This window comes from Nerophis ophidion, linkage group LG01 (genome assembly GCF_033978795.1).
Source record: "Nerophis ophidion isolate RoL-2023_Sa linkage group LG01, RoL_Noph_v1.0, whole genome shotgun sequence".
Taxonomy (NCBI): Eukaryota; Metazoa; Chordata; class Actinopteri; order Syngnathiformes; family Syngnathidae; genus Nerophis; species Nerophis ophidion.
The window spans coordinates 87220659-87243244 of record NC_084611.1 but is presented as its reverse complement, the minus strand read 5'-3'; the positions used below and the strand labels follow the sequence as shown (position 1 = coordinate 87243244).

At 38.2% G+C, this 22586-nt stretch overlaps 1 protein-coding gene across 1 annotated transcript in view; it reads right to left on the bottom strand.

Annotated features, from left to right (window-relative positions):
* Positions 1-10691: 10691 nt before the first annotated feature.
* LOC133561219 (GTP-binding protein 1-like) overlaps positions 10692-22586 on the bottom strand; it is a 38667-nt gene continuing 26772 nt past the window's right edge. Inside the window, exons 10-14 of the mRNA XM_061914547.1 lie at positions 20546-20728; positions 20302-20437; positions 16061-16239; positions 15879-15992; positions 10692-11201 (exon numbers count right to left, since the gene is read on the bottom strand). Of these exons, the coding sequence (XP_061770531.1) occupies positions 11088-11201; positions 15879-15992; positions 16061-16239; positions 20302-20437; positions 20546-20728 (726 nt within the window). The 3' untranslated portion in view covers positions 10692-11087. The remainder of the gene's footprint in view (positions 11202-15878; positions 15993-16060; positions 16240-20301; positions 20438-20545; positions 20729-22586) is intronic.

Genomic DNA, 22586 nt, shown 5'->3' with positions numbered 1-22586 from the left:
AAACATATAAACATACAAACAAACATACATGAATATGTACATACAAACATGCATACATACATATAAACATACATACATATAAATATACAAACATACATACAAACAAAAATACATATATGCATACATACACACATACAAAAATACATATAAACATACATACATATAACATTTAAACATACATACTGTACATGCATACATATAACCATACATACATATACACATACATACATATGTATAAAAATACATACAAACCTATAAATATACATACATACATATAAACATACATACATACATATATATATACACATACAAATATGCATTCAATAAACATGCAAACATACATACTTATAAACATACATACAATCATACTTGTATAAATACATATATACATATAAACATACAATCATACTTGTATACATACATACAAACATACATATAAACACATGTTTATACAAACATACATATAACCATACAAACATATGTACATACATACATATAGACATAAATACACATACAAACATACATATAAACATACATACACATAAACATACATACATACATACATATAAACACATACATACAAACATACATACGTACATACAAACCTATAAACATACATACTAACATAGTTATATACATACATACAAACATACATACATATAACCATTTTAACATATATACACACATACATTCAAACATACATACATACATTTAAACATACATACTGTACATGCATACATATAACCATATGTACATATATACATACATACATATGTATAAAAATACATATAAACATAATATATACATACATACAAACCTATAAACATACATACGTATAAACACATACAAACATATATATAAACACATACATATAAAGTTACATACACATAAACATACATACATATAAACACACATACATACATACAAACCTATAAACATACATACATACATACATATAAACATACATACCAACATACATACATATAAACATACATATAAACACATACAAACATACATACATACATATACACATACATATAAATACACAAACATACATACATACATATAAACATACATACAAACACATACATATAAACATACAAACATACATACATACATATAAACATACATACATACATATAAACACATACATAAACATACATACATAAACATACATACATATAAACACATACATATAAACATACATACATACATACATATAAACACATACATAAACATACATACATATAAAACATACATATAAACATACAAACATAGTAGAGATGTAATAACATGCTACAGTTGATATTACTTTTTTAACTTTTCAAAATCCGCCAACACTAATAACTGCACTTTGATCAACTCACCGACCGACATGCTGACATGAAAACAAGAGCCATTAACGTCCTTCCCCATTGAGAAAGCACATACCACAAACTAAACTTATACAAAGACATTACTGCCTGGGCACCCACTGTGACAAACTTTGTCCTCATTCAGTCATACATATTCATTCATTCACACACTTTCATGCCTTACGGGTTCTAATTTGGGGGTGGGGGGGGGGGGGGGGATGGTGAAAGAGGCGGGGGACAAGTTGCCTGCAAGAAGGGTCAGCTGGGCTGTAACGGCGGCCATGAAGAAGCTCTTTTCACGCCTGCTAGAAGAACGCCACCTTGCCTTTGAGGTCTCTTTATTTATTCATGCCCATCCTCCGCTGGCGTTTACGCTCGTCAGCAAACTTTGCTAGCATCACACTGATGAATCCTGAACACGGCCCGCTACTGTCCACTCAGCACTTTCTCACTGTGTGTGTGTGTGTGTGTGTGTGTGTGTGTGTGTGTGTTCTGGCAATTCTGACTTAATGGGGACATCGCTCTGTTTACACACTCACCTTTAGGGGACTTCAGACGGTATGGGGACCTAAAAAAAAATATGTCCCCTAAAGGGAAAACCTTTTTAAATGATAGCCAGATCCATTCTGAAGATGCCTAAGTGATTTTCAAAATGTGTGTGAATTATACAAAATGATTTAAATTTGGTCCCCATGAACCATATTAACTCTTTTTCCCCAGGGTCCCCAGTAAGACTGAACCACACATTACTTCATCAATCCAGAGATTTAAAGACGTGTATGAGCTAACTGGGCAGTGGACATTTTACCTCCTTTTTTTTTATGCCTCCACAACCTGTAGAAAACGGTGGTCCCCACAAATCATGAACAAAAACTTGGTGCCCATTCCAAATGATAACCAGTATGTGTGTGTGTGTGTTCATTCTGGCAATTCTGACTTAATGGGGACATCGCTCTGTTTACACACTCACCTTTAGGGGACTTCAGACGGTATGGGGACCACAAAAAAAACCCGTCCCCTAAAGGGAAACCTTTTTAAATGATATTCAGATCCATTCCGAAGATGCCTAAGTGATTTTCAAAATTTGTGTGAATTATACAAAATGATATAAATTTGGTCCACATGAACCATATTAACTCTTTTTACCCAGAGTCTCCAGTAAGACTGAACAGCACATTACTTCATCAATCCAGAGATTTAAAGACGTGTATGAGCTAACTGGGCAGTGGCCATTTTACCAACTTTTTTTTATGCCTCCACAACCTGTAGAAAGGGTGGTCCCCACAACTCATGAACAAAAACTTGGTCCCCATTCCAAATAATAACCAGTATGTGTGTGTGTGTGTGTTCATTCTTGCAGTTCTGACTTAATGGGGACATCGCTCTGTTTACACACTCACCTTCAGGGGACTTCAGACGGAATGGAGACCTAAAAAAAAATCCATCCCCTAAAGGGAAACCTTTTTAAATGATAGTCAGATCCATTCTGAAGATGCCTAAGTGATTTTCAAAATGTGTGTGAATTATACAAAATGATTTAAATTTGGTCCCCATGAACCATATTAACTCTTTTTCCCCAGGGTCTCCAATAAGACTGAACAGCACATTACTTCATCAATCCAGAGATTTAAAGACGTGTATGAGCTAACTGGGCAGTGGCCATTTTACCTCCTTTTTTTTATGCCTCCACAAAGGGTGGTCCCCACAAGTCATGAACAAAAACTTGGTCCCCATTCCAAATAATAACAAGTATGTGTCTGTGTGCGTGTGTTCGTTATGGCAATTCTGACTTAATGGGGACATAGTTCTGTTTACACACTCACCTTTAGGGGACTTCAGACGGTATGGGGACCACAAAAAAAACCCCTCTCACACCATTAGAAAGTCCCACTCTCACATTCACCCTCCAGTGGAATAAAAACATATTGTTTCCTCTTTATATTGTTCTATTCATTAAGTGCCACCGTGCCCGTGGGGGTCCACTGGGCCAGATGTAGAACTATTTGTGTGGGATTAGGACACACTTAAGCCACTGGACCCTTACACAACCATGCCACCTGCTGGCCAACTAGCATATCACACACACACAACACCAAGTGCCGTTACTAATAATTCAGAGTCAAATAGAGATGGGAATTGGGAGCATATCAAGGGATTCTCCTTTAGGTGAATAACTAAAGCGCTAATAGCCACATTTTTTGTTTACTTCGATTAGTTGTTTAATATTCTCGGCTCTTTGAAAAAACATTGTTTCAGTTGGAGTTTGTGGAAAGTTGATTACATTTGATGCACCTGTAAAATATATATATATATATATATATATATATACATATATATATATATATATATATGTGTGTATATACATATATATATATATATGTATGTATATACATATATATATATACATACCTTTGCCACTTTAAAGTCTGCTATTGACATGTCAACTATTATTATTATATTTGTATTTTATGTAAGAGAGAGTCGACCATTTATCAAATGTATTTATTGATTTTGACCAATAATACAAAGTCGACCATTTATCAAATATATTTATTTGTTTGTACAGTACATAAATACATGTTTCAAATGTATGTGTACAAAGGACACAGAGTGGATCACCAATCACAGCAAACACCTGTTGCAACTTTCCTTGTTTTTCTATCAGTTGGCGCCCCCCAGTGGTGATGTGAGGCAACGACAAGAATATGACGAGTATGGACAACAACATTAAAACACTCGCATGCCGAGCAGCTAAAAACAGGAACTGCCTTGTTTGTTCAGATCCTGTTCGTCTCTACTCCACCCGGGACTCGAACCTGGGTCTTCCAGCATGAGAGAAACGAGCGTTTGACATGGTGGCCAGCACTGCTCTTGAGGTGGTCAGGGACCCTAACCGAGGAGTAACTCTACTCTAAACCTTCAAACCCTGACTTCCAAGAGTAAACCCAAACCATAACCCAAATTAAATATAGAAAGTCCAAAACACAAACCCTAAGATGCAAACCAAAACTGCTACACCTTAAAACCAGACAGTCAAATATCACATGGACAAAGATAAGACCTTTTGGAGTAAAGTTCTCTTAATATATATATATATATATATATATATATATACACACACACACACACATGCGAATATTTATATATATATACGTGCATATATTTAAACATATATACACGGATATATATATATATATATATATACACATATATTCACACGCATACACACATACAGTATATATTTATAATTATATATATACACGTGTATATATACACACATATATATGTTAAAATATGTGTATGTATATATACATATATACACATATACACACATATATATATATATATATATATATACATACGTGTGTATATATATATATATATATATATACATATATATATATTTATACATACATGTAAATATATATATACGCGTATATATTTAAACATGTATATATATATACACACACATGTATTCACACGCATACACACATACAGTATATATTTTTATATATATATATATACACGTGTATATATACACACATATAAATGTCAAAATATGTGTATGTATACATATATACACATATACACATATATATTGTATAAATATATGTATATATACAAATATATATATATGTATATATATACACATACATACACATAAATATGTACACATTTATAAATATATGTGTGTGTAAATATGTGTATATACATATATACACATTTATACACATATATATATATACATATATATACACATGTATATATATACAAATACATATACACACACACACATTTATATACACACACACATATATATACACACACACACATATATATGTGTATATGTATGTATACATACACATATATATATACATACACATATATATATATATATATATATATATATATATATATATATATATATATATATATATATATATATATATATATATATATATATATACACACACACACACACACACACACAAAAAGTGTATGAAAAATAATGTTAGCACAGTGGCTAACATGCTAACGCTGCATTCATAAGGAGAAGACAATCCTGCATGAAAAGGTTGAGGGAGTACAAACAGGAACAAAAACAAACAACCAGCAGATCAACTTGTCATCATTCAGCAGTTCATTAAATGTTATTCATAGACTGAGGAACTTTTTATCCACGTCTTTGTTTACCAGCTCATCCAGGCGACTGATTGGATTCGCCGTCGCACCAATCACACTCACAACAACAACACTGTGTGGGTCTCACTCTCTCACTTCATCATTGAATATTGACTCTATATTCCACTTCCTGTCTCTCTTCCTCGGGTCTTAGTCCTCAGTCCCACTAAGAAGCAGGACTGGGCTTTATTCAGGACTTAGACCCGCCCGGCTCCTGGTCTGGGAGGTGTCCCGGTCCAATATATCTCATACCATGTCCCAGACAAGCAACCTGGCATCTTTCCTCATACTTCAGTCAAGTCCTTTACAAGTAATACGCTAGCAGCTACACCGCAGCTAAGCACACAATAGCAGACAAGCTAGACATAGGTAATGATCATTGAACACTATTCCACATTTGCCTCTATAAACACGTTCTAAATCATCACAGTTGCATATTTCTAACACGTTAGAAAGTATCCAGTAACAAGCGTGTCCGCATCAATCAATAATTGTGACTACTAGGTGCCGCCATGAAAACAATTACCACTCCACTTCCTCTTTAAGAAAGCTAAGTCCACCGTAGACAGTAAATAATAAACAGGTTAGTGTTTTTAATACCTATTTGATTATTTCACTTTTCTAACGTTCCACACCACTAAATAATACAAGTATGTATGATATCCATCCATCCATTTTCTACCTATTGTCCCTTTCGGGGTCGCTGGAGCCTATCTTATCGGATAATAGTATCGTATCGGAAGGTAAATCCATTGAATCGGGACACGTGTAGTTAAAAGTTAGGGTTTGTTTGTGGTAGAAACCTTTGAACCCGTATCAGGGGCCCCGTTGGGACCTAAACATGTCTGAAACTTTTCCCGGGGGCCAATTTTCTCATGGTGTTTTTTCCAAGTTGAGACCGTTTCTGTTTTTTTTACATAATACCAGACATTAATAAAACGCGATTTAGGACAAATATGCGACCCCAAAAGGGACAAGCCGTAGAAAAAATGGATGGATGCTTTAAATAGGGACGGGTACCGAACCCAGTACTTTATTTTATTTGACACCATACGGAATTCGCACCTGACGATCACTCCAGCGGCACTGAGAGCGCACTGGGCCAAAGCACCCCTGGGTAACGTTGCAATTTCCATACAGACTCCAAAAAAAAAAAACGCTCCCGACGTTAAGTCAAGTAAGGCTCCGCTTTTCGAAAAATGCCTCCGCTATTGACATGCTACTGATTAGCATTAGCGATTTCACACGGCGATTTCCAACAAAACGCCTTCCTAAAGTGTTTGTGAAAACTACAACTAAGATGCACATTACAATCCAAACAGGACAATACTTACATAATTAAGACTTTGTAGGGCGCAACAAAAACCGCACTGATTAGCCACCACAAACCATACACTACTTTTGCCAATGTTATTGCAACCAAATACTTGCAAATGAGACTGATCATAAACAAATACAAAAACTGGACAGCAATTATAATCATCTTTAAATTTAAATTAGATTTTATTATCAAAAACAATGATTTATTTTTTAAAAAAAGTAGCAAAACACGCTATGGTTGAGTAGCGGTATGGAATCCCATATACCGTATCAGTTCACATGTGCAAGTTGCAATCAAACAGCACAACACTTACAGAATTAACACTTTTTAGGGCGCAACAAAAGACCGCACTGATTAGCCACCACACCACAAACCATACACTACTGCAACTTAATGACGTTCTTGCAAATGAGACCGATAATAAACAGATGTAAAAACTGGACCGTAGTTATAATCAGCTCCTATCTAAATGAGATTTTAGATATATTATAACAGCACAATACTTACAGTATAAACACTTTTCGGGACGCAACAAAAGACGGAAGTGATTAGCCAACACACCACAACCCATACACTACTGCCACCTAATGTCTTGCCAGTGTTATTGCAACTTAATGACATACTTGCAAATGAGACCGATAATAAACAGATATAAAAACTGGAGAGCGGGAATAATCGGCTCATATTTAATTGAGATTTTATTATCAAAAACAATGATTTATTAACAAAAGTAGCAAAATACGTTACGGTTTAGTATCGGTACAGAATTCCAGGTACCGTATCAGTCCACATGTGCACGTTACATTTAAACAGCAGAATACTTACAGTACTATCACTTTTTAGGGCGCAACAAAAGACTGAACTGATGAGTCAACACACCACAAACCGTACACTACTGCCACCTAATGTTGTGCCAATCTTATTGCAACTTAACACTGGCAAATGAGACTGATCATAAACAAATACAAAAACTGGACAGCATTTATAATCAGCTTTAAATTTATATTTGATTTTATTATCCAAAACAATGATTTATTGAAAAAAAAAGTAGCAAAATACGTTATGTTGAGTAGCGCTATGGAATCCCAGGTACCGTATCAGTTCACATGTGCAAGTTGCAATCAAACAGCACAATACTTACAGTATTAACACTTTTTAGGGCGCAACAAAAGACTGAACTGTTTAGCCAACACACCACAAACCATTAACTACTCTTACCAATGTTATTCCAACCTAATACTTGCAAATGAGACTGATAATAAACAAATATAGAAACAGGACAGCAGTTATAATCAGCTCATATCTAAATGAAATTTTATTATCAAGAACAATTACTTATTTTAATTTTTAAAAAAGTAGCAAAATACGTTACGGTCGAGTACCGGTATGGGATCCCAGGTACCGTATCAGTCCAAATGTGCACGTTACAATCAAAACAGCACAATACTTATAGTATTAACACTTTTTAGGGCGCAACAAAAGACTGAACTGATGAGCCAACACACCACAAACCATACACTACTCTTGCCAACGTTATTGCAACCTAATACTTGCAAATGAGACTGATAATAAACAAATATAAAATATTGGATAGCAGTTATAATCAGCTCATATTTAAATGAGGTTTTGTTATCTACAAAAATGTGTTATTTTAAAAAAGGTAGCAAAATATGTTATTGTCGAGTACCGGTATTGAATCCCAGGTACTGTATCAGTCCAAATGTGCACGTTACAATCAAAACAGCACAATATTTATAGTATTAACACTTTTTAGGGCGCAACAAAAGACTGAACTGTTTAGCCAACACACCACAAACCATACACTACTCTTGCCAACGTTATTGCAACCTAATACTTGCAAATGAGACTGATAATAAACAAATGTAAAATATTGGATAGCAGTTATAATCAGCTCATATTTAAATGATGTTTTGTTATCAAGAAAAATTTGTTATTTTTAAAAAAGTCGCAAAATATGTTACGGTCGAGTACCGGTATTGAATCCTCAGTTCAAATATGCACGTTACAATCAAACAGCACAATACTTACAGTATTAACACTTTTTAGGGCGCAACAAAAGACTGACCTGATGAGTCAACACACCACAAACCATACACTATTCTTGCCAATGTTATTCCAACCTAATACTTGCAAACGAGACTGATAATAAACAAATATAAAAACAGGACAGCAGTTATAATCAGCTCATATTTAAATTAAATTTTATTATCAAAAACAATTATTTTAATTGGAAAAAAAGTAGCAAAATACGTTACGGTCAAGTACCGGTATGGCATCCCAGGTACCGTATCAGTCCAAATGTGCACGTAACAATCAAAACAGCACAATATTTACAGTATTAACACATTTTAGGGCGCAACAAAAGACTGAACTGTTTAGCCAACACACCACAAACCACACACTACTTTTGCGAATGTTATTGCAACCTAATACTTGCAAATGAGACTGATAATAAACAAATATAAAATATTGGATAGCAGTTATAATCAGCTCATATTTAAATGAGGTTTTGTTATCTACAAAAATGTGTTATTTAAAAAAAAGTAGCAAAATATGTTACGGTCGAGTACCGGTATGGTATCCCACGTACTGTGTCAGTCCAAATGTGCACGTTACAATCAAAACAGCACAATACTTATAGTATTAACACTTTTTAGGGCGCAACAAAAGACTGAACTGTTTAGCCAACACACCACAAACCATACACTACTCTTGCCAATGTTATTGCAACCTAATACTTGCAAATGACACTGATGATAAACAAATGTAAAATATTGGATAGCAGTTATAATCAGCTCATATTTAAATGAGGTTTTGTTATAAAGAAAAATTAGTTATTTTAAAAAAAGTAACAAAATATGTTACGGTCGAGTACCGGTATTGAATCCTCAGTTGAAATATGCGCATTACAATCAAACAGCACAATACTTACAGTATTAACATTTTTAGGGCGCAACAAAAGACTGAACTGTTTAGCCAACACACCACAAACCATACACTACTCTTGCCAACGTTATTGCAACCTAATACTTGCAAATGAGACTGATAATAAACAAATGTAAAATACTGGATAGCAGTTATAATCAGCTCATATTTAAATGAGGTTTTGTTATCTACAAAAATGTGTTATTTTAAAAATAGTAGCAAAATATGTTACGGTCGAGTACCGGTATTGAATCCTCAGTTCAAATATGCACGTTACAATCAAACAGCACAATACTTACAGTATTAACACTTTTTAGGGCGCAACAAAAGACTGACCTGATGAGTCAACACACCACAAACCATACACTACTCTTGCCAACGTTATTGCAAACTAATACTTGCAAATGAGACTGATAATAAACAAATATAAAATATTGGATAGCAGTTATAATCAGCTCATATTTAAATGATGTTTTGTTATCAAGAAAAATTATTTATTTTTAAAAAAGTTGCAAAATATGTCACGGTCAAGTACCGGTATTGAATCCTCAGTTCAAATATGCGCATTACAATCAAACAGCACAATACTTACAGTATTAACACTTTTTAGGGCGCAACAAAAGACTGAACTGATGAGCCAACACACCACAAACCATACACTACTGCCACCTAATGTCTTGCCAATGTTATTGCAACTTGCAAATGAGTGATAATAAACAGACATAAAAACTGGCCAGCAGTTATAATCAGCTAATATTTTTTAAAATTTGGTTTTTTTATCCACACAAAAGTAGCAAAATATGTCATGATTGAGTAGCGTATCGGTCCAAAAGTGCATGTTCCACGTCCCTAACGAGCGACGGCCGTCAATAAAAACATTGACGTGGCAAGTTTTTGCAGCAGCTTTATTGAAAAAGGATTCCCATCACAAGCGTTTAATTTAAACGGCGTGATTGGCACCTCAACACACACAACATTCTTCTTCCCTTGTCGTGAAGAGAGAAACTAAAATACAGATTGTCCCGGCTTGTGTTTTCTCGCACTCGCCAGGCAGCGGTCGAGCTTTGCCGGCGCGTCAGTCGGCTCTTTTTAAAAAAAAAAGAGGGTGAGGTTCCGTTCTACTAAACACTGTGGAGGCATCGTTCTTGTTTGGCGGCGACACCGAGCGAGCAAACGTCAGCCTGAACCTTTGACCACGTTCTAGAACCACTTTGCCGAGTTTTGTGAGCGAGAGAGAACGGAGGCGAACACTTGCAAGAAAAAAAAAAGGGTCTGGGCTCACTTCAAACGGCGCTCGCCGATGCCGGGACCGCTGGCGGCGTGTTGGTGGCGTTGGCGCCGCCCTTCCCTCGGTGTCGCTGGCCGCCTCGTCGCCGTCCTCCGCCTCCGGACTTGAGCTGCAGGGAAAGTCATCATCACGTCTTAGTGTCTTCATTCTGGGCTTAGCAATACAAAAATATCCCATTCTTTTTCTAATGACACTTTTACAAGACTAAAAGTAGAGATTGGTTCCATTTTTTCCCTCATAGCGGGCCTTCAATTTTGTTACATGGTGTAATGATAAGTCTGACAAGTAGATGGCAGTCACACATAAGAGATACGTGTCGACTGCAATATGACTCAAGCAAACACCAAAACGTTACATGTTCCATTGAAAATATAGAACATGTACACAGTGCTCAAAATTACATCAAAATGTTTAATTACAACTTTGGTAAGCTATGAAGCCGCACCGCTTGATGGATTGTGCTGTGCTTCAACATAGGTGTGTTATTATGGTGTGCGTATAAGGTGAGACGCATTATCTGGCGTTTTGTTTCGCAATATTATGCAAAAGCGACTTTTTTACCTTCTGGTACCTGCTGATCTGTATTTGGGATCTGCATGAGTCCCGAGAATTTGCTCGCGTCCGCTTTTGTAGTCGTAGTTGATAAGCTATCTTCTTGTTATGTGACATTCATCCTCCTCTGTTGCCATTTCTAATATAAAGTAGTGTCAAGTTCTAACTTTTATCCGCCAGTAAACTCACAATGAAAGCACTAAAACATACCGGTGTGGTGAGTTTACATTATCCACCCAAGGAACTTTAGCTATTAGAGAGTTCCTGTCGGACTGTTTTTCACGGGACACATTATTGGCATAGATGAGGAGATACTGCCCCGTTATTGATCGAAGTAAAGTCTGAATGTAATTAAAACAGTTAGCGCCATCTTTTGACACTTCTTCCACTCCCGTCCTTGCACGCTACACCGTCAACAAAGATAATTAGGGATGCACCGAAATGAAAATTTGTGGCCGAAGCCGAAACCGAATAAAATTTGAGCGCTTGGCCGGAGGCCGAATACCAAATACCGAATAATAAATGCAGTTTTTCACAACTTTTTTATACTGCATAAATAGCCTAGAATACATTTTTAGACATCTTTTTCAAATAAAGTAAATTTGTATTGAATATTGTCTATCTGTGTTGGCCCTGCGATGAGGTGGCGACTTGTCCAGGGTGTACCCCGCCTTCCGCCCGATTGTAGCTGAGATAGGCGCCAGCGCTCCCCGCGACCCCGAAAGGGAATAAGCGGTAGAAAATGGATGGATGGATGGATATTGACATTTTTTTAATATTCCAGTAGCCTTTGCCTTTCAAAAAAAGCACAGTTTTTCATTTATATTAGGCCTTCAAACAAAACATGCAATCCAAAAAAAAATAATAAAGTGCATTAAAGTGGATAAACCCGCAACAAATGAATTATTGTCCTTTTGGCAAAAGTCTGCTTAGCCACAGTAGATATGCCAATAATGTAAACAGAAGGCTCAAGTAAATCTCAATTAAGTGTGTGATTGTAACCTCATACACTTATACAGGTAGCCTACACAACAGGCTAATAATGTAAACAGAAGGCTCAAGTAAATCTCAATTAAGTGTGTGCTTGTAACCTCATACTCTTATACAGGTACACAACACATCCCAGGCCAGAACAGATTTGTCAATAACAGTACTTCAGCTTCAGAATAAAAAAAAGGAAACTAACTATGTATAAAACAATTTGAATTTAACACTGCACGTTGGTTGATTGCGTCACCGCGTCAAAAAATTCCGTCTTTGCGTCACACGCCACTATTCGGCCTTGCTTTTGACTCATTCCACCGAAGGCCTAATGTGGCTTTTTTTGCCATATTCGGCCGAATATATTCGGTTACCAATTAATCGGTGCATCCCTAAAGATAATAATAATAATAATGGATTAGATTTATATCGCGCTTTTCTATTGTTAAATACTCAAAGCGCTCACAAAGAAGTGGGAACCCATCGTTCATTCACACCTGGTGGTGGTAAGCTACGGTAAGAGCCGACTTATTACCACATCTGACGGAAGCGTGGCTGCCAGTTTGCGCCTACGGCCCCTCCGACCACCACCTATCATTAATTTACCAGTGTGAGCGGCACCAGGTGCAAGAGTGAAGTGTCCTGCCCAAGGACACAACGGCAGCGATTTGGATGTCAATAGGTGGGAAGCGAACCTGCAACCCTCAGGTTTCTGGCACGGCTGCTCTACCCACTACGCCATGCCGCCCCAAAGATGACGAGGAGAAGACGCTGCCGAAGGTGAGCCTCGCAAATAAGACCCGCCCACAAAACGGCGCATCCTGAAGCGATTGTCAGAAAGCGGCTTGAAGATGATCCGTCAAACGTCATCTATGCTAGTGTTTTTCAACCACTGTGCCACGGCAATTCACCTATTTGGGCTAAAAAATTTTTTTGCAAACCAGTATTTATAATCTGCAAACGATGAGTGTTGTCTAGAGCTCGGCTGAGTAACCATGTAATACTCTTCCATATCAGTAGGTGGCAGCTTTTATATAATTGCTTTGAAGATGTCGGAAACAGCGGGAGGCAGGGTGCAGGTAAAAAGGTGTCTAATGCTTAAACTGAAAATAAATACAAGCTGAGTGCCCTTAAGAAAAGGCATTGAAGCTTAGGGAAGGCTATGCAGAACTAAACTAAAACTGAACTGGCTAGAAAGTAAACAAAAACAGAATGCTGGATGATAGCAAATGGCGTCCACAAAGTACATCCGAACGTGACATGGCAATCAACAATGTCCCCACAAAGAAAGATAAAAAATACTGAAATATTTTTGATTGCTAAAACAAAGTAGATGCGGGAAATATCGCTCAAAGGAAGACATGAAACTGCTACGGGAAAATACCGAAAAAATAGGATCGCAAGACAAGAACAAACACTACACACAGGAAAAGAGCAAAAAATACCAAATAAGTCAGGGTGAGACAAGAGCTATATTGATGCATGCTTGGTTATGGTTTATAGTCATATCCAAAAATTGCAACAACGACTTTTTACTGTCAAATAACTTTAGTTTCTTAGTGATTACCGCTGGTGGTGTGCCTCTGCATTTATTCAACGCAAAAACATGTGGTTGAAAAACACTGATCTATGCAACATTTTGACCAAAGAACCACCATTACAGGAAGTCTTTTACATTTAGAAAAAAAAATCATAGTAATACGACTCCTTAATCACATAATTACACAGCATCCTTGACATCTGTGTTGCTGAATCTTTTGCAATTTGTTCAATTAATAATGGAGACGTCAAAGAAGAAAGATGTAGGTGGGAAGCGGTGTACTGCGGCCGGCTGTAGCAACACAAACACAGCCTCTGTTTCTTTGTTTTCCTTGCCCTTATGTGGGCCTACCGAGGATGTCGTAGTGGTTTGTGCAGCCCTTTGAGACACTAGTGATTTAGGGCTATATAAGTAAACATTGATTGATTGATTTGTTTACATTCCCTAAAGATGACAGTGAAGCTTTACTACGGAACAGAGCGGTCAAGCGAACATGGTTCTCTACTGAGAAATTTGTGGTAATAAGTCGGCTCTTACCGTAGACTCGTGTCGTTCCTCCTGCAGCTGTGACTCTCTTGCCTCCTCCGTGGCTTCCCTCAGAGACACCGGCGGTCACCGCACCCCTCCGACTTTCCGGTACGACTTTATAATCTCACTAAAACACTAGTAACACAATAAGCAGGTAAGGAATTTTCCAGAATGATCCTAGTAAATGTGTCTAATAACATCTGCATCGCTCCCACTGCCCTCTCTTTTTTTTCTAGTCCTTCACTCTCACTATCTTCATCCACGAATCTTTCATCCTCGCTCAAATTAATGGGGAAATTGTCGCTTTCTCGGTCCGAATCGCTCCCACTGCCCTCTCCTTTTTTTCAAGTCCTTCACTCTCACTATCTTCATCCACGGATCTTTCATCCTCGCTCAAATTAATGGGGAAATCGTCGCTTTCTCGGTCCGAATCGCTCTGGCTGCTGGTGGCCATGATTGTAAACAATGTGAGGATGTGAGGAGCTCCACAACCCGTGACATCACGCGCACATCGTCTGCTACTTCCGGTACTGGCAAGGCTTTTTTATTAGCGACCAAAAGTTGCGAACTTTATCGTGGATGTTCTCTACTAAATCCTTTCAGCAAAAATATGGCGATATCGCGAAATGATCAAGTATGACACATGACCGTTTAAATAATGCGCCTTATAGTCCGGTGCGCCTTTTGTATGAAAACACTCATCGCCAGTGCGCCTTTTAATCCGGTGCGCCCTATGGTCCGGAAAATACGTTACGGGGGCGGCATAGCTCAGTTGGTAGAGTGGCCGTGTCTGCAACTTGAGGGTTGCAGGTTCGATTCCCGCTTCCGCCATCCTAGTTACTGCCGTTGTGTCCTTGGGCAAGACACTTTACCCACCTGCTCCCAGTGCCACCCACACTGGTTTAAATGTAACTTAGATATTGGGTTTCACTATGTAAAGCGCTTCGAGTCACTAGAGAAAAGCGCTATATAAATATAATTCACTAATTCACTTCACATGGTCCTCATCAAACAAGCAGAGTTGCAAAATCTCCAGACTCATCCGGCATTTTTTACACTTTTCCGTACAACCGGGTGTTACTTTTTTAGAGGATTAAAGCCAAATGGAGGTTAAATGCCAACATCTGTCGGCGTTATGAAGAGTATCGTGCATGACATCCATTTCAGGCGACAGCTGGTGCTCACCGTGAGTGACGCCGCGTTGGGGCTGAGCGGCCGGCCCTCCTCGGCGCTCTTCTTGCCGGCCAGCATCTTGGCCTGCTGCGCCCTGGCCGCCTGGGTGTTGACGGACTGCAGCAGCTGCAAAACAGGTTTTCTTAAATATGGATATATCTTAATCTTTCACAGAGATTGGAGGGAGACGCTACCTTCATGATGGTGCCCACAGCTTTGGTGCGCCCCTCTCTGAACACCAGCTTCTGGTCGCAGTGCAAGTACTCGGGCGTCTTGATGAAGCGGAAGTGGACCGAGGCCTTGTCGCCGGTCCTCAGGCAGTCTTTGTTCATGGTCAGGATGGTGGCGGTCTGACGGATACTTCCACAGTGGACTGGCGAGCACGCAAACACCTCGTTAAGTTTGGTTGCAGTTTCACTAATTCCTCAGTGTATTTATTCAACAAAATATTAAAATCTGGCCGGGATCTTCAGCTCTCGCTGGATCGGTTCGCAGCCGAGTGTGAAGCGAGCGGAATGAGAATCAGCACCTCCAAGTCCGAGTCCATGGTTCTCGCCCGGAAAAGGGTGGAGTGCCATCTCCGGGGTTGGGGAGGAGACCCTGCCCCAAGTGGAGGAGTTCAAGTACCTAGGAGTCTTGTTCACGAGTGAGGGAAGAGTTGATCGGTGCGGCGTCTTCAGTAATGCGGACGTTGTATCGATCCGTTGTGGTGAAGAAGGAGCTGAGCCGGAAGGCAAAGCTCTCAATTTACCGATCAATCTACGTTCCCATCCTCACCTATGGGCATGAGCTTTGGGTCATGACCGAAAGGATAAGATCACGGGTACAAGCGGCCGAAATGAGTTTCCAGGTCTCTCCCTTAGAGATAGGGTGAGAAGCTCTGCCATCCGGGAGGAACTCAAAGTAAAGCCGCTGCTCCTTCACATGGAGAGGAGCCAGATGAGGTGGCTCGGGCATCTGGTCAGGATGCCACCCGAACGCCTCCCTAGGGAGGTGTTTAGGGCACGTCCAGCCAGTAGGAGGCCACGGGGAAGACCCAGGACACGTTGGGAAGACTGGCCTGGGAACGCCTCGGGATCCCCCGGGAAGAGCTAGACGAAGTGGCTGGTGAGAGGGAAGTCTGGGCTTCCCTGCTTAGGCTGCTGCCCCCGCGACCCGACCTCGGATAAGCGGAAGATGATGGATGGATTAAAATGGACTTGTTAGGAATTCTGTATCCTTTCTTTTTAAAAAAAACATAAATGCATCCTCATGGTTTATGCAAATGATACGATGATGCCACGCCCCCACATGTACATTGTATAAAAGTGGCTTCATTGTGTCATTCATCTACAAGATGCAATAAATGAGGTTTTATGGAGCTAAATCAGGTCCACAAGTGTTCTACTTGAAAACATTCACTTTGAAACTGAAAGTTCAAGTTTTGATGATGAATTTTGAAAAATGCATCATCCATCCATCCATCCATTTTTCCACCGTGTGTCCCTCTCGAGGTCGCAGAAGCTTATTGATAATCCAAAATTAAAAGACGTGCACACTATTTTTTTTTTTCAGGCTGTTTATAATTACTTTGAATTAATTCCTAATTATATAATTTATGAGTTATAGTTCTATATGTTTATTATAAGTCTGGAAAAGAAGGTGAAACTGTAAAAAAAAAAAAATATATATATATAAATATATATATATATATTTATTAGGGGTGGGCAAATTAATGCGTTAATTACGAGTTAATTCATCAATCTATTAACGCCGACAATTATTTTATCGTACATTTGCGTATGTTGTTTACATGCTTTTATTTTGTTAACACCTTTTCTTAACAAGACGGCGTCGCCCGGATTGGCTTTGGCGTGGAGGGGCTCTTGGTAAAGATGGAACATTTGGCAAAAATACCGGACCATTTCATGGCTGGCTTACAGCGTGGTCACTCCGGGATCACTTACGGCCGCCAGACAATTCTGGATGTGGATAGATCGGGCCGTTTTGGACTGAATGAGGCGTGCTTGCTAGACCGGCTAGCTAGCATGGGAATACTTTGCCGGCTACATCCAGCGGCCTGTGAAGCAGCGGAGTATATGTGTTGTCTGTCTATTTATGAATAATGCAGACGAGGAGTGTTGGCTGAGTTCTTAACGTTTGCTTTCAGAGCGTGCATATCACAACATACAAGATGCCGTCATGGCGACACACAACCTATACCGGGCTACCGCGCATGCTCGTCACTCCTGTTGCATGCTGGGTAGGGTAGTTCTTTATTTCCCTGGCTCATAACATCACAATATAGTACCATGTATATGATGCGTTCAGTTTATCAAAACACCAAGCAAACAATCGGAAAATTCCCATCATATCAATTCCTAGATATGGTCATAATTATTTTAAGTGCACTACGCAGAATAAACACAACATTATTAATATTGCTACTACAGATAATTTGATCAAAAATTCCCTAAAACAGCCCACTACCTAATATATAGGTTATTTTAAACATAAGACCCTCATAAAAAAAAATGTTTCTGCTGTTACCTCAGAAATTGCCTGTTCAGATGTTATGATTGTGGCTCAGAGATTTGTATGTAGATTATATTTATTTTCCATAACAAACAGGATAACTTAAATACCCTGGCAGTGGAAATAAGCTTTAAATGTTTGTATTTACATTTTTGGAGTTGATTTTCATAAAATATGCTATTTAACTGCTACTGTTTAACAAGGACTGATTTAAATTGTGTTTGCACAACAAATGTTTTGGCGCTTTTGTTCATGTGGGAGAATATTCCAATAAAGGTGCACTACACACTACTTTTGAATTCATTATTGGGCTTTGTGTATACAATGCAGTTAATCGCGATTAATCTGAGAAATAGTGTGATTAACTGTGATTAAAATTTTTAATCGTTACCCAGCCCTAATATATATATATATATTAATCTGAAAAAACAGAGGCTTAAATATCAAAATATGAGTGTGAAAAATACAAATCAAATCCATTAAAAGTGTGAATAAAAATAATATTCAACCTGACATTAATGTGTGCACTTGTTTATATTTTGAAAGACACGGATGGATTTTTAGAAAATCAACATCAAAGCTTGAACTTGAGTCACTTCAAAAACAAAATAATAATTTTATTCCTCATAAAAGTTAAATAAGTTTTTGTTTTTTCTTTTATTCTCTTCGAAAGGCTATTTTGAGCTCTTTTAAACAAAATACACAATTGTATTATCGCAAACATCAAAATTAATTGATTTATTCTATTTATAAACAAAATAGATTGTTCTAATTTAATTCTCTTTAATTTTTTTCATTTTATTACCTTCAAAAAAACATATATATATATATATATAGTTTCTCATAAAACCTGAATCAATTGTTATTCTTTTTAAAAAAAAATGTATCTTTAAAAACAACACTTACATTCTCTTACAAATCAAAATACAGAAATTGTATTCATTATATACACAAAATACTTGTTCATTTAATTTTCCGTAAAAACAGAATAATTGCTTGATTGTTCTATCTTTCAAAAACAAAAAAACAGTCTCATTTTCTTTTCCTTTAAAATATATTAATTGTTGTGATTTTGTTACCTTTAAATAAATATATCCAGTCTCAATTTATTCATTTTAAAAACAAGTGTTTTTTTCATAAAAAAATTATTTCAGGTTTAAAAAAAACAAACTATTGTATGCTCTTTGAAAACAAAATAATTATATTCCCTTACAAATCAAAATACATTGTATTCATTTTCATACACAAAATAATGTATTTTCATTTTATTTAAAAACCCATTGAGGTGGCGACTTGTCCAGGGTGTACCCCGCCTTCCGCCCGATTGTAGCTGAGATAGGCGCCAGCGCCCCCCGCGACCCCAAAAAGGGAATAAGCGGTAGAAAATGGATGGATGGATGTTTTTTTCTTTTATTTAAAAAAAAAAGAAAAACTGTCATTTTATTTTCTTTACAAAAATAATTGTTCCTATTTTGATCGCTTTTTATAATCATTTGTTCTCATTCTATTAACTTTATAAACAAAATTACATTTGGTTCCCCATAAAAGCTAATTAAATGGGCTTTTTATTCTCATTTAAAAAAAGTTATTTTATTCTTTTTAAGAACAAAATTAGTGCGACTTTCTTTTCTTTAAAAACGGAATAAATTTGTTTTGAGAGTGAATAAAATAAAAACCAGTATGTTTTTATTCTATTCACTTTGAAAACCAAATAATTCTCATTTTATTCCTCATAAAAGCTAAATACAAATGTTCTTCTCTTTTTTAAACAGTTATTTAAAATGACAAAAAATAATGATTTTATATATTTTTTTACAGTATTTGATTCTGTCTTTAAACAAAATAATTTGCTGTTATTTAGTTGTACTTGTTAACGTTTGTCTCCTATTGGTCAGAGGGTGTTGAAGGTGTGGGCACTGACCCATGGCCTGGTAGCGCGGGGATATGGTGGTTGGGTGGTGGAGCACCAGGATCTCCGCCTCAAACTCCCAGGTGGCCTGCGGCGCCAGCTTCGGGGAGACCATCACCATTCCTTTCCTGATGTACGAGCGTTTGATCTGGGAGGAGCAGAATCAGAACCTCAACACTGGCTCCTCCCACAACACCACCCACTGGGAGTGGCATGCATGACGAAAGTGACGACCGAGTTGAAAAGCGCCGCTCACCTTCTTGAGGGCGAAGGACGCCGTCTGTCCGCCGCGCACCTCCTTGACGGACATCCTCTTGCGGTGGATGGACTTGACGGCGATGGGGATGAAGGTGCCCAGGGGGTCGGGCCCCAGGAGCAGCGTGTCGTTGAGACGGATCATCCCTCGTAACGTTGTCCCCGACACCACCGTGCCGACGCCCTGGTGAGACGCGGAAGTCAGGCTGGTCGTAAATAAGAACATGCTTTCGCTTTTCCACCTTCAAACGCGATATCGGCGCCGATATTTGGAACTTTAATATAAATATATCTGTATCTACCTTTTTTATGTTCAACAAATTACATCAGCAGATACAATATATACGTTTATACCACCAATTTTTAGTATTGTAATTTCCGGACTATACGCCACTAGTTTTTTCCTACGCTTTGCACTGTGCGGCTTGTGTTATGGACTTTTCTTCGCCGACGGCCAGGATGCAAATATTTTTCAAAAAACACAAGCGACGACGCTGAAAATGCGTGTTATTGTTTGTGCTATGGCGCCTTCTTGTGGACGGTCTTGCTCACTGCAGGTGCTACAAGGTTAAAGTTAATACCAGTGATTGTCACACACACACTAGGTGTGGTGAAATTTGTCCTCAGCCGATACAATATATACGTTTATACCACCAATTTTTAGTATTTCAAATAAATAAGTATTGTAATTCCCGGACTATACGCCACTAGTTTTTTCCTACGCTTTGCACTGTGCGGCTTGTGTTATGGACTTTTCTTCGCCGACGGCCAGGATGCAAATATTTTTCAAAAAACACAAGCGGCGACGCTGAAAAGGCGTGTTATTGTTTGTGCTGTGGCGCCCTCTTGTGGACGGTCTTGCTCACTGCAGGTGCTACAAGGTTAAAGTTAATACCAGTGATTGTCACACACACACTAGGTGTGGTGAAATTTGTCCTCAGCCGATACAATATATACGTTTATACCACCAATTTTTAGTATTTAAAATAAATAAGTATTGTAATTTCCGGACTATACGCCACTAGTTTTTTCCTACGCTTTTCACTGTGCGGCTTGTGTTATGGACTTTTCTTCGCCGACGGCCAGGATGCAAATATTTTTCAAAAAACACAAGCGGCGACGCTGAAAAGGCGTGTTATTGTTTGTGCTGTGGCGCCCTCTTGTGGACGGTCTTGCTCACTGCAGGTGCTACAAGGTTAAAGTTAATACCAGTGATTGTCACACACACACACTAGGTGTGGTGAAATTTGTCCTCAGCCGATACAATATATATGTTTATACCACCAATTTTTAGTATTTAAAATAAATAAATAATGTAATTTCCTGACTATGCGCCACTAGTTTTTTCCTACGCTTTGCACTGTGCGGCTTGTGTTATGGACTTTTCTTCGCCGACGGCCAGGATGCAAATATTTTTCAAAAAACACAAGCGACGACACTGAAAATGCGTGTTATTGTTTCTGCTATGGCGCCCTCTTGTGGACGGTCTTGCTCACTGCAGGTGCCACAAGGTTAAAGTTAATACCAGTGATTGTCACACACACACACTAGGTGTGGTGAAATTTGTCCTCTGCATTCGATCCATCCCCTTGAAGGGAGCAGTGAGCAGCAGCAGTGGCCACGCCCGGAAATCATTTTTGGTGTTTAAACCCCCTATTCCAACCTTTGATGCTGAGTGCCAAGCAGAGAGGTAACGGGTCCCATTTTTATAGTCTTTGGTATGACTCAGCCGGGGTTTGAACCCACAACCTATACTCTAACCACTAGGCCACTGAGCAGGTAAACGTCAACTACTGTGGACGTTTCATCAGAAAAATGCCTCTTCTGGTTCTATTCCTTTAAGACAGGGGTCGGCAACCCAAAATTTTGAAAGAGCCATATTGGACCAAAAATACAAAAACAAATCTTTGGTATGACTCAGCCGGGGTTTGAACTCACAACCTATACTCTAACCACTAGGCCACTAAGCGGGTAAACGTCAACTAATGTGGACGTTTCATCAGAAAAATGCCTCCTCTGGTTCTATTCCTTTAAGACAGGGG